Raw genomic sequence first — 17,562 nt, forward strand, 5'->3', positions numbered from 1 at the left:
CTGCAATGGTGAGTCACAGGCTAATGAAGAGAACCTGTCATTCCTCCATAAAGACATCTACTGTACATTAGTTCAGCTATAGCCATGGCTGCCAAGTAATGTTGTACAAGGGCACATCACATTTAACTGCACTATGTATATTATATATTCTGGATGCAAATAGATAGGATTTTTGTACTCACTGTAAAATCCTTGTCTCTACGTTTATTAAAGAACACAGCAAAGATCACTAGATCTTACCACTAGGATATTGCGGGGGTTACGTTCCGGACCCAGCCGCGAAAAGTGAAAATCCGCGAAATATTAAAACCCTATTAAAATGCATTGTAGGCATGTTTTTTTTATTGTCACTGTACGTGTAAAATCATTTTAAGGTCTTTAAACACACTTTTAAAACAATAGAAACTCATTTAAACACATAAAAGATACTGGGAGACAGAGCAAGAGCTATGGAAAACACAAAAATATTTCATTTTTAATGATTTATATAGTAAAATAACATTACAAAAAAAAACGTAATATACCGGGACCGCAAAAACTGAACCGCGATGGAGCGGGGGTTTACTGTAGTGCCTTCTGCAGGAGTAAAATCAGGGCTAGGACAAGGGGTGGGCAGGAGGGACGGTTGCCCTGGGCACAATGGCTTATTGCCGGGATGGGGGGTTGCCTTGACCCTAAACCTAAGGGAGGGGGGCACAGTTTGGCATCCTTGCCCTGGGCGCTGGATGACCTTGTCCTGGCACTGAGTGGGATGCTAGGGTCCTGCTAGTGGACAACCCCCATGCCACCCAGTCTGCTACCACAACCTCAGTAGTAAGTGGTAAAAGGACGGAACATATAAACTTCAAAGGAAACAGCCAACAACCAGAAGGGCGGGTGATGTGTACTTCAATGAATGCAGAGAAAACTATTTTATGGTGAGTACAAAAATCCCAATTTCCATTCATCGAAGGATATGGTGAAGATCGGTAGATTTTGACTGCTGGGAAGTCCCAAAGCAGTGTCCACAGAAGTATGAGCAAACAGAAGAACAACTCAGCACAACAACATTGCACCAATGCCTGCAAAGATGGCGCCGCACCCAAAACTGGCATCTTAGGAACCCAAAATGTCAACGTTATGAAAAAAACTTAAAGGAAAAAAAAAATAATCCCAGTACAAATTCTGACATACTAATTTCTTGATTCTAGGCATAAAAATGTAACTGTGTTGTACCTAGTGCCCTACTCCTGCAGGTGGCACTATAACCTAGTGGTCCACATCCACTGATCTTCGCTGTGTCCTTCAATGAATAGAAGAGAAAAAAGGATTACATACAATGGCTACAGTAATTACAAGTAATATTCACATACAGTTAAGCCGGCCATACATGAAGCCAAACTCTGTTGGTTCAGCAGGGACCAGCCAAATTTTGATCCATGTATGGGCAGGCTGGTTGGATCTAAGTCGAACCATCCAATTGGAATTTTTGTCTCAGGCAGCACCACTGGCTATGGCTGGCGGTGCTGATAAGTGTATTCTGATGGCAGGGAAGTCTCCTCGCTGTCAAAATACAATAGCACAGTTGAAGGGATTCAAGTCATTTTCTTTTGTTCAACCTGGTAGAAGTGGAAGAAAAGCCTAAATCAACTATTCATAAAAAAGGTTCCCTCCCCACTCCTTCTACCTATCCTGTTAAAAAAAGGTGTCTATACTTGACCTATTTTTATTCCCCTTGGGTCAGTCAGATGACTCTGCAGCTATGGCTCCCCTGGGTCAGTGGGCAGCAGCTGCAGGGGGGGAAGAGGGAGTGCTGACAAATGCTGGGATAGGGGATCCTGTGGATGACGTCATAGCTCCCAGAATTCCCAGCTTTTTCGAGCTGAAGCTACAGGATCACTTGACAGATTTGGAGCAGACATATGTAAGTATACAAATTGTTTTCATACAGCTTAGGCATAAAAGGTGGGAGGGGGGTGGGTGGAATATTTTTAAAAATAGTTGGCCCTAATCTTTTCTTCCACTTTAAAGCAGACCTTGCAGCTTAAAATTTGTAATCTACACTATAGTACTAAAAGTTTTGGGACGCCTGCTATTATACCCACATTCATTTAATGGCATCCCAGTCTTAGTCGGTAGGGTTCAATATTGAGTTGCCCCACCCTTTGCAGCTAAAACAGCTTCAACTCTTCTGGGAAGGCTGTCCACAAGGTTTAGGAGTGTGTCTATGGGAATGTTTGACCATTCTTCCAGAAGTGCATTTGTGATGTCAGGTACTGATGTTGGAGAGAAGTTTACCCCATCTCAAACTTGTTCATCCAGATTTTTATGGACCTTGCTTTGTGCACAGGTCCAAATCATTTGGTGTAGGGGGGATTATAGTGTGGGGTTGTTTTTCAGGGGTTGGGCTTGGCCCCTTAGTTCCAGTGAAGGGAACTCTTAAGGCGTCAGCATACCAAGACATTCGGGACAATTTCATGCTCCCAACTTTGTGGAAACAGTTTGGGGTTGGCCCTCCCTATTCCAACATAACTGCGCACCAGAGCACAAAGCAAGGTCTGTAAAAGACATGAATAAGTGAGTTTTGGGTGGAGGAACTTGACTCGTCCTGACCTCAACCCAATAGAACATCTTTGGGTTGAGTTAGAGCGGAGACTGCGAGCCAGGACTTCTCATCCACTTCAGTGTCTGACCGCACAAATGTGGTGCCGGAAGAATGGTCAAACATTCCCATAGACACACTTCTAAACCTTGTGGACAGCCTTCCCAGAAGAGCTGAAGCTATTATAGCTCCAAAGGGTGGGCTAACTCAATATTGAACTCTACGGACTAAGACTGGGATGCCATTAAAGTTCAAGTGCGTGTAAAAGCAGGTGTCCCAATACTTTTGATAATATAGTGTATATCTATTGGCTCTAGCCAAGCAAAATTTCCAACTAAAACCTAAAAAAATAACAGGAAATAGGATAAGATTCTTACCTTTGACCCCTTCTGGCCTTCTCTTTAAATGCTGGTGACGCCACTCAGCCTTACCAAAGCCTGAACATGCTGAGGATCTCAGGTCTTGGAACAATGAGTTCCTGCATACCACTTCACTCAGCCTCACCACAGCCTCCTGGGACAGGTGTGGATCTCAAATCTTACGATAATGCACTTCTGTAAAATTTGAAATCCTTAGCCGCCAGCTAGGCGAGTATCTAGTCGAGGCGTAAGCTTATATGCATCTTCTGCTATTTTTTTTTTCAGGGTTTAAATAATAATGGGTTATATTTTTTTTTGGTTGCAAGGTCTGCTTTACCACTTGCCGACCAGCCGCCGCCTATATACGGCGGCAGGTCGGCAGGTTCCTGTTCCCGCGGGAGCGATCCTGGAGGCACGCGTGCCCATTCGCCAGCGGGGAAGCCAGTCCCGGGGTCCGGAGCCCATGATTACAGCCGGGCACCTGCAATCGCTTCCCATGAAGAGAGAATGGCGGTCTCCTGTTGTAAACACTGCAGACCATTGTTCTCTCAGCAATCAATGCAGAGCTCCTGTGTTCTTCCTACTTAGGAACACAAGTCTCTGTATTGATTTTACAAGCCCATCCCCCCCACAGTTAGAAAACACCCCCCAGGCTCAAACCCTTTGATAGCCCTTGGGTTAACCTATTCCCTGCCAGTGTCATTAGTACAGTAGCAGTGCATATTTTTAGCACTGATTACTGTAGTAATGTCACTTGTCCCCCCCAAAGTGTCAAAAATGTCAGTTAGGGGCCTGATCTGCCCGCTGCAATGTTGCAAACCCGCTATAAAATCGCTGATCGCCGCCATTACTAGTAAAAAAATAAATAAATAAACAAAAATGACATAAATCTTTACCTTAGTTTGTAGGCGCAATAACTTTTGCTCAAACCAATCAAAATACGCTTATTGGGATTTTTTTTAACAAAAATATGTAGCAGAAAATAAATTGGCCTAAAATGATGAAAAATTTAGATTTTTATATTTTGGGGGGGGGGGGGGGATGTTATATAGCAGAATGTGAAAAATATATATTTTTTTTTTCAGAATTTTTTTGTTTATAGCACAAAAGATAAAAATCGCACAGGTGATCAAATACCACCAAAAGAAAACTCTATTTGTGGGGGAAAAAAAAGGACATTTTTTTGGATACAGCATCGCATGACAGCGCAATTGTCCGTTAAACTAACGCAGAGCCGAATCGCAAAAAATGGCCTGGTCATTAAGGGGGCAAATCCTTCCAGTCCAGAACTGGTTAATACTCTAATAAATAAGGCACTCAGCAGTGCTCCTGCCTGGATGGAGAATGCCCATCCCCCCACAGTTAGAAAACACCCCAATGTCGCAGTCCCGCTGAAAATCGCTGATCGCCGCCATTACTAGTAAAAAAATAAAAGTAACAAAAATGACATAAATCTTTCCCCTAGTTTTTAGACGCGATAACTTTTGCGCAAACCAATTAAAATACGCTTATTAGGATTTTTTCCCTAAAATTATGTAGCAGAATACAAATTGGCCTAAAATGATGAAAAAAATTCATTTTAAATTTTTTTTTTTTTTTTTGGGAGTGTTACATAGCAGAATGTGAAAAATAGTGCAAGCAATTTAAAACCCGCACTAAGTAAATGAAGTGACCCAATAAATATGTGAATATGTGATGCAGCTGCTGTTCACCAAGTAAGAAACTCAGACAAACTTGTTAACAAAAAACACAGCGCTTGCAAATAAATATTTGAAAAGGTGCACTAATGCTTGAAATTTATACAATAAGTGCAAAACGTATTAAAACAAGCAAAAAATTGGGGGAGCAAACCCTGAACATGTATATCTAAAGCCGGTGCAGCTATGGACCAAGCGACATGTATATTAAAAAAGAATAGCGCACACATGCAAAAGAAATGACTATCAAATATGGAGACAATCCATAAATAAAAATGGGGATTTAGTCCCACCATATGGCCATATCGTGCTCAAGCCCACCACTACGTCAAAGTACCCCATTATCAGTGGGTCCTACACTATCCATAAAAAAGGGGTGAATCCAGGCTCTCTAACCCTTGGAGGTAATACTCCTTGCTGGGATGGATGTGCTAATGCACTACAAAGGACTCCTCCTATATCCACTTGATAGTGGACACTGATTGAGTACAGGTGTGTGTGGGGGGTGGGGTGCTCAACCTCAGAAGTCTGGTCAGACCGAATACATAATAAACAAGCAAAAAAGCCGGTGCAGCTATGGACCAAGCGACATGTTTATTAAAAAAGAAGGGTTAGAGAGGTTGGATTCACCCCTTTTTTATGGATAGTGTAGGACCCACTGATAATGGGGTACTTTGACGCAGTGGTGGGCTTGAGCACGATATGGCCATATGGTGGGACTAAATCCCCATTTTTATTTGTGGATTGTCTCCATATTTGATAGTCATTTCTTTTGCATGTGTGCGCTATTCTTTTTTAAAGTGCAAAACGTATAAATTACTGAAAACTGCAAAAGTCCAATATATTGTGCAGATTAGTGAAACTGACTTAAAGAGGCTTCACTATGTGGATCATCTATTTCTTTGGAGCTGCCCAGGGCCAATATATTTAAGGGGCCGCAATCACAGAGTGCTGTAATTGGCATCATTGGGAGGATTCATTGCTTGTCCTGCCCAGAGTAACCATCTACGAGGGGTCACAACAGGGAGTCAGCCTGGAGGAATTTTTCTATTGATTACAAGTTTCTTTTGACCCCAAAGGGGTCCATCGGTTTTGGTGAGTCGGGTCCCAGAAGGGGATTGAGATACCTGCCACTGGTTATTACTTTGGAAAACTTTAGCACTTTATTTGCAGTATCACCAGCACTTTTTCCATTATACTGCACAATATATTGGACTTTTTAGCACTATTAGCACTTTATAAATATTGCACGGAATTTATTTATTTTTGCCCTAATCTGCACAATATATTGGACTTTTGCAGTTTTCAGTAATTTATAAGTTTTTCACTTTTTGTATGAATTTCAAGCATAAGTGCACCTTTTCATTTATTTATTTGCAAGCGCTGTGTTTTTTGTTAACAAAAATGTGAAAAATATTGGTTTTGTTTTTTTTTCAGAATTGTCGCTCTTTTTTTTTGTTTATAGTGCAAAAAATAAAAAATTGCACAGGTGATCAAATACCACCAAAAGAAAGCTCTATTTGTGAGAAAAAAAAGGACATACATTTTTTAGGGTACAGCGTCACACGACCGCGCAATTGTCTGTTAAAATAACGCAGTGGCGAATCGCAAAAAATGGCCTGGTCATTAAGGGGGAAAATTCTTCCGGTCCAGAAGTGGTTAATACTCTAATAAATAAGGCACTCAGCAGTGCTCCTGCCTGGAAGGAGAATGGTTGGGTGAGGAGGATAACTCTCCATGAAGGAGGCTTGAAGTCACATCCACTTTGATGTGAATTGTAATCCCTCTACAGCCACAGAAGATGAAAAATGAGCCATTCATTGTTAAAGCACAAAAGCCCAGATCAGCTTATAAAGGGACCCTTTGCAAAACAGTTACTGTCTCCACTGGTCTTTAGGTCTGCCATTACTGTAAATAATTTATCTCTGTGTACTCATGGCTTACAGCAGCAATTGTTCTTCTCCCCGGCTTTTAAAACACTTCATATACCTGCCATACATATTGCATAACAGGCAGGTTCTTAGTGCGATATACTGACAAGGCTCTCCCCTAAGGGCTCAGCTACAATCAGTGATCTAATAAGTAAGAATTATAGAAAATCCTCGGTAGGAATCTGTGCCCTAGAAATGGGCCCCTTCTCCACCCCACCTCACCCAGGTGCAGGGTTTACAATGAGCACCTAAGGGACACCGCAGCTATGTGACCCAGGTATTTACTCAGCACAGCTCAACACACCCATGGGAAGAATGTACCAGGCTCATAGACCACAGGTAGAATATGTGCACAACATTGTACTGCCCTGGAGTGCTGCTACTTCAACTACATTAGACATTACAGCAATAATGCCAGAATTACAGATGTATACAACACGCCATGCTTGTTAAAGGATAAGTGCTTCTTCAGACAATTAACATGTAATGGCCCATGCAATAGACAGCCTGTATGATGCTAGTATTTACAGGAAATGTACAGTGGTTTATGGTTAATGTTACCTAGTGTAGACCTTAAAGTGGTCCTAAAGGTAGAATGATTTGTACCTTAAAAGAGAAGTATGGGAATCATTTTTTTTTATTTTTATCATGCATACCTAGTTGGATTGGTCCCCCCGGCTCTAACACTGAGAACTGAGTGATCAAACACACGCAAATCGCCCAGTTCTCAGAGCTCCCTGAGCAGAGAGCTGGTGACTGTCAGCTCTCTGCTCAGTCCCGCCACGTTCACTGAGCGCTGGGCTGTGGAGGGGGCGGGAGCGGCAGGCTTAGGCTGTCAGCAGCTCGCTGAGAGACTGAGCTGGGTGCCGGTCCAGGCATGTGGGCGGATGCCGACCACATGGTCGCAATCTTTTCCGAACATGGACCGGCTCTGTGACATTAACTGACTCTGCTGAAAACAAGTCACAGGAGTACAGAATGAACTGCACTCCCCTAAACTACAGGAGTAGTATAGCCAAATGAGCTTTGGCTGTACTTCTCCTTTAATGCATTATGGTAAAAAGCTATCTGCATGTAGCTGCCCCTTCACCCAGCCCCCCCTTATATTTACCCAAGCTCAATCTCAATCAAGCACTGTACATGGAAGCAGAAGCTCTCTTGGCTCTCTCCCTTCTCATTGGCTCAGAGACAGCAGCAGGAGCCATTGGTGTCAATCACAGCCATTGAGGAAGGAGGGGAGGGGCAGGGTCGAGCTGCTCTCTGTGTGTGTCTAGCAAGTCTGTACGAGTGCCCCTATAGCAAGCAGCCTGCTGTGCAACCACTCAGCACGGGAAGGAGCCAGGAGCGCCAGTGGGGGACCTGAGAAGAGGAGCATCAGGCTGCTCTGTGCAAAACCATTGCACAGAGCAGGAAAGTATACCATGTTTGCTATTTTTTAAAAATAATGTTATCCTTCACAATCACTTTAACTGGACAACATTAAAGTGGTTGTAAAGCCTTCCATGCATTAAGGTGAAAAACCATCTGTGCTGCAGCTCCCTCTCAGACCCCCCCTTTTTCTTACCTGAGCCCGATCTGATCCAGCAATGTGCATGAGCGCAGCAGCTCCAGCCGCTGTCTCTCCCCTCATTGGATAGACAAATAAAGACTCCAGATAAAGGCTGCAGAGAGCTCCCATTTTTGCACAGAGCTTGACATCAGGAGAATGCTACTGACAAATGTGAAACAATAATATGTGGGATCTCTATTTACCTAATTAAATAAAAATATATTTTTAAGAATTTTATGCTTGATAGGAACATAAAAATATGACATATTCCCTTTAGATATAAGACTTCGGCTTTTAAAATGGTGCTCCAGCTGTCCAGCTTCTACAGGGCAAGGTAATGTATATCCACTACAAAAAATGGATTTTTGTAAGATCTTACCGTAAAATCCTTTTCTCTTAAGCTCATTGACAGACGTAGTCTTCTTGATTCTCAAGAGCTGGGTTATGTTGTCTTCGCAGGAGTAGGACTAGGCAGAAAGACAAAACGTTCTGGCTTAACCTTAGGGGCAGTCCCTGAGGGTATATCCTCCCTCTCTCTGCTACAGGGAATCAGTTCTGTTCTAAAGCAGTAACAGAGAATTTAACCCAACCCAACTCAATGATAGAGGGGCGGGTACTACGTCTGTCAATGAGCTTAAGAGAAAAGGATTTTACGGTAAGATCTTACAAAAATCCATTTTTCTCTATCGCTCATTGACAGACGTAGTCTTCTTGATTCTCAAGAGCTGGGACATCCAGAAGCAGTGCCACAAATGAGGGGTGGGATTGACAGAAATCAAAATCCAATCTAGAAGGCCCAACCGGAGCCAACCAGAAGTATCAAAGGACTCATCGAGTAAACAGATGAGACCTACCCCACAAATCCTCGAGGTAGACCAACAGTCTCCTCAGACAGTGGCCTGCAGGAACCTTGCGGCCAGAAGAGGCATCTGACGATGCCATCACATGAACCTTATACAATATTGTAAAGGTATGAACCGATGACTAAACAGTCGCCTTGAAAACCTGAACCACTGACGCCTGATGGCGGAAGGTCCAGGAAACTCTAAGCACCCGAGTAGAATGCGCCTTAAAAGGGAACGGGGGATCCCGACCCTTAGATAAAATAAGCCTATACCACCGTCTGTCTGATCCATCTAAAGATGGTCGCAGCAGAACAGGCAACCCCTACTTAGGGCCATCCGTGATCACAAACAGTGAATCCGTCTTACAGATTGAATCCGTAGTATTCAAATATATCCTGATCGCCCGAACTACATCCAAGGAATGCAACGCAATTCTCGAGGATGATTGGGCTAAGGACATAGGAAGGACAATACACTGTCCTCATTCAATGAAACTTTGAAACCACCTTAGGAAGGAAGGATGGATTCGGATGAAGAACAACCTTATCCCTATGAACCACCAGATCTGGGGAACAACAGGATAATGCAGCCAGTTCTGACACCCTGCGTGCAGAAGTGATAGCCACCAAGAAGACCACCTTCTGGGATAAAGTAAGCAAGGGAATCTCCCTGATATTTTCAAAGGGAGGTGTCTGAAGAACCGACAGCACCAAATTAAGATCCCAGGATGGTAACGGCGCGTGCACTGGCAGAGCCAGGTGTCGCACCCCCTGGATGAAATTCCGCACCAAGGAATGAGTAGATAAAGGCTTCTGAAAGAAGATAGCAAATGCTGAAACCAGACCCTTGATAACACTCAAGGCCAGCTTCTGCTCAACTCCCTGTTGCAGAAAAAACCAATATTCGGACTACCGAATAAAGATGTAGATGGAACCCAAGGGATTCACACCACACAATATAAGACTTCCATGTACGATGATAATCTTTCTGGAAGTCGCTTTCCTTGTTATAACTAGAGTAGGAATAACTGAAGCTGACAATCCCTTGTCCTTCAGCACCTGGGTCTCAATAACCAGGCCGTTTAAAACCAGCGATCGTAAAGCAGGATGGAAGATCGGTCCCTGAGACAGTAGATCCTCCCTGAGAGGAAGTCTCCACGGGACGTCCGCCACCAGTCTGACCAAGTCGGCGTATCAAGCTCGACGAGGCCAGTCCGGAGCTGCCAGGATTACTGGAATTCCTTCCTCCTCTATCCTGCGAAGAAGTCTTGGCAGTAACCCAAGAGGAGGGAAGGCATACATTAGCTGGTATTGCCCCCACGGGGTGACCAGTGCGTCTGCGGTCTCTGCTAGAGGATCGCGGGAGCGAGCCACGAATCTCTGTACTTTTCTGTTGAATCGTGATGCCCGTGATCCGGGGTGCCCCAACGTAGGCACAACTGGTGGAAAACTTCTGGATGGAGGGACCATTCCCCCTGATCCGGAGTCTGACGGCTGAGATAATCTGCCTGCCAATTTTCCACCCCCGGAATGAACACCGCAGAGATAGCTGGAACAAATCGTTCCGCCCAGCGAAGAATGCAAGCCACTTCTTTGGCCGCTCGGACACTCTTGGTGCCCCCCTGGTGATTGACATAAGCCACGGCCGTGGCGTTGTCCAACTGGATCCGAACCGGGCTGCCCTGGAGCTGCTCGGTCCAGTGAATCAGACAAAGTCTGATCGCTCTCAGTTCCAATACATTTATCGGCAACCTGGATTCTTCCGGGGACCAAAGTCCCTGGACAGATAACTGACCGAGAATTCCTCCCCATCCGGATAGACTGGCATCCGTGGTCACTATCGTCCAATATATTGGCAGAAATGACTTTCCCTGGCTGAGCATCGGAGACCGAAGCCACCAGACCAGAGACTCTCTGGTCTGTTTGCTCAATCGGATCTGATTGTCCAGGGATTCCGGATTCCGATTCCATCTGAGAAGAATCTCTTCCTGAAGAATTCGGGTATGGGACTGGGCAAATGGGACTGCTTCGAAGGAAGCCACCATCAACCCCAGAACCCTCATGCAAGTCCGAAGGGAAGACCAGCTGTTGGATAGTAACAACTGGACTGCTGATTGAATCTTTCGGAGTTTCCCTACCGGAAGAAAAACTCTTGTCCTGACTGTGTCTAGAATTAGACCCAGATATTCGAGCCTCTGGGTGGGAACCAGAAATGACTTTTGCTGGTTCACCAGCCACCCGAATTCCTGTAAAGAAATCATAGTAATTTCTATGCTTTGTAGCAAGGTCTGAGGAGACTCTGCATGAAGCAGAAGATCGTCTAGGTAACCAAGAATCGATATGCCTCTTTGGCGCAGTAGTGCCAACATTGGGGCCAACACCTTCGTGAAGACCCGAGGAGATGTGGCGAGACCGAAAGGTAACGCCACAAACTGATAGTGGTTCTCTTCTACGGAAAAGCGTAGAAACCGCTGATGTCCTGCGAAAATGGAAATGTGAAGATATGCGTCCTAGATGTCTATGGACGCTAGGACATCCCCTGGATGCAGGAAGGCTGCTACTGTGTGAATGGACTCCATTCTGAATATTCTTATGTTCACAAAAGAATTGAGTGCCCTTAAGTCCAGAATTGGACGCACTTTGCCCTCTTTCCTGGGTATTGTAAATAGGTTTGAATAAAACCCCTGAAAACGTTCTGTCCAAGGAACGTAGACTACCACTCCTTGTTGTAGTAAATCCGTGACTGCTCTCCGCAGATCTTCTAAACGATCCGGGGATAGTCGAATATTGGAAGGGAAGAATCGCGCCGGTGGGAGAGATCGAAACTCGATCTTGTACCCTGACCTTATGACTTCGCAAACCCACTTGTCCGGGATTCTGGAAAGCCATGGATCCGGGAACCGGCGAAGACGTCCCCCCACCCCAGTTATGGGTGGGGGCGCACCTTCAGGCTTTGGACGATTTATCTTCAGGTCTGGAGGGGGCGGGCTTTTGCTTGCCCGACCAACGTCCCCTGAAGCCTCCTGAAGGAGCTTTGGAGGACTTAATTTTTTCACCCGCGGGACGAAAAAAAAAACCTCTTGTGAGCAGAAAAAGAAGGCCCTCGTTTTTGACGAGTTCCTTTACTTTTAACATTTTGCGGTAAAAAGGTGCTCTTTCCACCCGTGAGATCCTTAATGATCTCATCTAAGTTGGCTCCAAATAGACGCTCTCCTAAAAAGGGGATATTAGCCAATGCTTTTTTGGAACCTTGGTCGGCTAACCAACCTTTTAGCCACAGTGTACGCCTGAGAACCACTGCTGAAACTGATGCTCGCGCCAATAATGAAGTGGCGTCTAACGCCGCATCCCACACAAACTGTAACCCCTGTATCATTTGTTCCAGCAAATCTGATACCGCCTGAGGGACCTCTTCTAAGTCCCGGCGTAACCACTTGGTCCATACAGTTACAGCCTGCGAAACCAGACCAATAGCAATTATTGGTCTGAAAGCTGATCCAATCAAGGTAAACATGGTGCGAGACATAGCTTCTATCTTGCGATCCACTGGATCTTTAAAAGACGGAGCGTCTTCTAGAGGAATAACCGTGGCTTTATTCAATCTAGCAATTGGTGAATCCACCACAGGTGGCTGTCAATTTCTTAATGAGGGTTTCCTCAAACGGATAACGCCTGTTAATGCGTTTAGAAATAGTAGAAGTGCGTTTTGGCAGACTCCATTCTTCTTTGATTGGATTGCCATAACATTTGGGCAATGGAAAAACCTTCGCCACTTTGATGCGTTTTTTAGTCCCAAAAGGGATTTCAGTTTCAGCTATTTCTGACGGAATACCCTGTAATCTTAAGGTTTCTTGAACAGATACAATGAGTGCGTTTACCAACGCTTCCTCTTTGGCTATGGCTGATGCCGAAACATCCTCCTCACTGTCTGAAGAGACAGTACACGAGACACCAATACCAGATGAAGTACCTGCAACTGCAGAAATAGGCTCAGAGTCTGAATCCGAGGTTTCAGATAATAAGGGGTTAGGCGGGGGTCGCTTACTTGCGCCCTGTCCCTGACAAGCCACTTCCACCCGGGACACAAAAGTTTCCATAATAGCTGACAATGATTCAATCGTCAGTGGGGTGCTGGAGGATCCTGCAGACCCCTCGAGGGGATCCGGAGGAGATACATGAGTGGCAGGGTCCATGTTAATTCAGGACACCTTTGCCAGAAAACACAAAAAAACTTTTTTTTTTTTTTTTTTAATTTTTTTTTTTTTTATGTGTATCCCCCTAGCGCAATAGCGCCCCTCAGAGTACCTGCTTCTCGATCCCACAGAGAGAGAGAGGGACCCCCAAGGCTCACCAACCGATGCAGTGAAGTTTCCAACCAACTGCAGTCAGCGTCTGTCTTTTTCCAGACTGGAAGGAGCTGTTGCTTTTTCCCGGGTAGAAGGACGTGGCTCCGCCCCCTGTGTACGCCTTCCGGCGTTCCCAGCTCTCCACGAGGTAGCTGGGCTCATGAAACATGGCCGCCCCCATACAGGAGACATTAGACTCCAAAAACATGGCGGCCGGCGTGACCTGAGGACATGCATGCACCTGGTCTACGGCAAAATGGCGGCGGACCGCCAAAATCGTTTTTCCCAGCACATCCACCTGCATCCCTGCTGAGTGGCGATCTATTGATCTACAGGAGATACACTACAAATAAGGTAGGATTATACCTCCTATGTCTGCTGTAATGCTACAGTCTGCTGGGTAGAGTGTTAGCTCTCAAACCAAGTCCACTTCCCACAAACACATACTGTATTTACAAGGGGGACTTTTAGTGTCAGATATATACTGACCATGTATGGAGGGGCCCATAATTCATACTGCCTCATAACGAGGAAAGAAAAAAGGGAACGTTTACTCACCATACCGAACCGACAGGCACCCTCTCCTCACAATACCCTCTCCACCGGGGTGGGGGGTTGTGGACCACTCCGGACGCCTCGACTCTCTGGTTCCTGGCGTCCAAGCGAGACTTTTAACTCGCAAGGTCAGTCCCTCCAATGGGACTCCGTCGCGGCCGACCCAGCGCGGAGCTCTGGTCTGCACGCGCTCGTAGGCAGAAACCGGGGTGACCACTGGATCTCAACATCCAGCCCGTCTCCCGGCCCCGCATACTTAATTGAATGTGTCGAGGCCGACCAAGCGCAATGCAATGGTCTGCGCGCGCTCGTAGGCCGGCTGGGGTGACCACTAGTGTCGCCCAGTCCGGCGTTTTTGCTTGAAGATCTCACAGGAAAAAAACACTGGAGAAAAACTACCTAAAAAATATTTTTTCTAAAGAAAAAATCTTGCCAGGACCAAAAAAGATCCCAGCAAGGAACTTAGGTCCTTACTCCTGACTAGACAGAGAAAAACTGATTCCCTGTAGCAGAGAGAGGGAGGATATACCCTCAGGGACTGCCCCTAAGGTGGAGCCAGAACGTTTTGTCTTTCTGCCTAGTCCTACTCCTGCGGAGACAACATAACCCAGCTCTTGAGAATCAAGAAGACTACGTCTGTCAATGAGCGATAGAGAAACTTTCTTTGCTCCTGCCTAGGTAGAAGGGTCAGACGCCGTCACCGAGATTAAATCAATGGGATGAGATTTGCACCAAGATAGCCATTAAAGTGCTTGTAAACCCTTACAAATACCCAGTAAAGTGCCTGGCCTCAGGTGATACAGAGATGAAGCAAATCCCCATATAGAAGTTGTACCTGACTATCTGCAGTCATCTCTTCTCCCCAGCTATTCTAATTGCAGACTTTACCAAGCTTGTCTGAGCTGTCAGAAAAAATGGGGCGGAGAGCTGAAATTACACACTGCAGGACTGCAGTGGGGAGAGCTCTGAGAGCTGATTGGAGGGAAAAGACACCCCCCCCCCCTTCACATCTCCAGGAACAGAGCTGAGGCTGTCAATCAGTTGGAGCTCCCTCCCCTGTCAACTTTTTCTTTTTGGTGTCAGGAAAACCTGTCAGATGTGATTCATGCTGATAGCAGAGGAATGAATCAGCAAACAGAAATGATGCTTAGTGTTCTTAAAGTGGAACTCCAGTCTCTTAAGTGAAAATTAAAAGTCAGCAGCTACAAAAACTGTAGCTGCTGACTTTTAATAAACAACCACTCACCTGTCACATGATCCAGCGTTGTGCTCACCCCAGCCATTTTCTCCCTGTGTCCTCTTTCCCTAGCGCCAGCATCTTTACTATGAGCATCCGGCTGTAAATTCTTGCAGCTTCACAGCCCGGTGCCCGTTGCGCACTGTGAATGGTCCCGCAGTCTTCTGGGACCTTTCATGTGTTCCAGAAGACTTCGGGAGGGAGGGGAGAAGAAGAAATTCTGCTTCCAATCGCCTAGGCGGTCAGAGCGGAAGTGGTAGCGGGTAGCATTCAAAATTGGGTACCCACTCCCCCCCCCAAAAGCAAATTTTCACAAACAGGAGAAAGCGGAAATTCACCTTTTGGGTGGAGCTCCGCTTTAACTGAAACAACTACACACTATAGAGGGATATGGTTTGTTTGTAATTCCTGTCAACCACTTTAAAGCAACACTATCACCAGGTTGAAAAACCTATAACAGCAGCCCCTTGTATTAAAGCTTTATACTTACCTATCCAACAGGCAGTGCACTTGGTTGGTTGGTTCTTTTGGTTCATGCTGTTAGCTGGGTGTTTCAGACAGGGTGTCATCCACTGGACACAGTTTCCTCCTGCTGACCCCTGCGCTTTCACTGTACTATCGTGGCATAAGGGTTGACAAGAGGAACCATAATGGCCAGCAGGGAACACAATATTCAGCACACCTGCCTGCTGGAGAGACAAGGGTAAAGTTTTCGCTTATACAAAGTTTTTTAATTTGGATAAAGTCTTGCTTCAATTACTAAACTTACGCCAACCTTAGTTTGTGGGTGGTGCCTTTTGTTCTACCTAAGCAAAAGGACCAGAAGATGGATAGAGGCTCCACCAACTCCATAAGGCCAAGATATCCAGACCAACGCTTTACATCATGGGTATCCAACCTTTTGGCTTCTCTGGGCAACATTGAGTGTAGAGAAATTTTCTCGGGCCGCATATAAAATATATACTATAGTTAAGGTATATAAGTAATAAAATGTCGATGCACCCTTCCCGTGTCGCCGCACCCCCTGCACTAATTTAACACAACTAGAGGATAAACAAATGAAATAGAATCAGTATACAGAGGTTTACTTCTTCTGAGCGATAATAAAGGAACACTCCAACCACCATGACCACTTCAGTGATTTAAAGTGGTCATGGTGGTAGGAGTCAGAAACACTGCACATGCTCCCCTCCCCTCCCATCTGAGGCAGCCTCTGCCTACCGTTAGTTGGCAGCTGCTGTGGCCGTGCCCCCGACCTGACTTCCTTCCTCCCCAGCAAAAAAAAAAATTGTCAGGGGGCAGTGGGCCGCATTGCCTGAGGTTCCGGGCCACATACGGCCCTCGGGCGCAGGTTGGACATGCCTACTTTACATCTTATAATCTACCATATATCTTATATTGCTGCCTGTGTGACTACTGCACAAATCTGCCAATACCTACCGAGTTTATCACTGCCCGTTAAGCTATCACATGTATTATCTAGTGGGACATACCTGTGTTTAAGCCGTTCACATAGGTTCTCTAAGCACTGGTAAAAGTGTGCCGCCTCCACTCCCTCTAAAGACACACCATCAGTAGAAGGCTGGCGTTGTCGTGGTGTAGCGGAACGTGATGTTGGGACAATGACGGTATTTAAGCTTTTGCCAGTGAGCAAATCCTGATAAACTGCAGCAGCGCTGTCCAAAAACTCTGCAAACATAAAAGAATAGTGTTCAGAATACATTAACAGAAAATCACGCTTCAATCTCAGTGGAAATGTCTTGGAGACATCCAGGCTTCCTCAAAGCCCGGTGACATCAGTGCAGTCATCAGATACTACACACAGCTGTCAAGTTGTGCAGATGATGGATGGGTCCTGTGTGGCCAGAGGGACACTCACCAGAGTAATAAAACTGGATCTGGAAGGCATACAGGAAATCAGAGAATGACATGAGACAGTCCACTGCATCGTCCATCAGTACAATCCTGGCAAGAGAGAAAAGGGCCAGACTTTAAACAAACACTCAGGACATTGAATATACATAAAGGAGTTTGGGACTTTAAATGAAACCGCAGGTGCAATCTGGGGAAATTGTAAAAATGTATATATATATATATATATATATATATATGTACAGTATATACTGGTACATATATGTATAAAGTCATAGCACAATAACCATAATATATAAGAATTAACAATATTTTATTTACATAAAAGTATATAATGTTAAAATGCAGTAATAATGGTAAACATGATCAAAATGGCTGGCACCATAAAATATATATTAATCAACATGATAGTACAAAGAATGGCATGATTGCACATATAGAATTAATGATGACCTACATAGCTCTCTAATCACACAACTAAGAATTACATAGTAGTAAAATAAATAAATATATATAATATCTGATTCATAAATGGTAATAAACTGTATGATATGGTGTGCCATCTAGAATAGCTCTACGCGTTTCGTGAAT

At 45.0% G+C, this 17,562-nt stretch overlaps 1 protein-coding gene across 2 annotated transcripts in view; it reads right to left on the bottom strand.

Annotated features, from left to right (window-relative positions):
- The window catches only part of CSTPP1 (centriolar satellite-associated tubulin polyglutamylase complex regulator 1), a 244,201-nt gene that overhangs the window by 23,387 nt on the left and 203,252 nt on the right, over positions 1-17,562 (bottom strand). For both annotated transcript variants that reach the window (XM_082271144.1, XM_082271145.1), the window contains exons 5-6: positions 16,979-17,064; positions 16,593-16,788 (exon numbers count right to left, since the gene is read on the bottom strand). In XM_082271144.1, the coding sequence (XP_082127270.1) occupies positions 16,593-16,788; positions 16,979-17,064 (282 nt within the window). The remainder of the gene's footprint in view (positions 1-16,592; positions 16,789-16,978; positions 17,065-17,562) is intronic.

This window comes from Pelophylax lessonae (genome assembly GCF_965119305.1).
Source record: "Pelophylax lessonae genome assembly, chromosome: 10".
Classification (NCBI taxonomy): domain Eukaryota; kingdom Metazoa; phylum Chordata; class Amphibia; order Anura; family Ranidae; genus Pelophylax; species Pelophylax lessonae.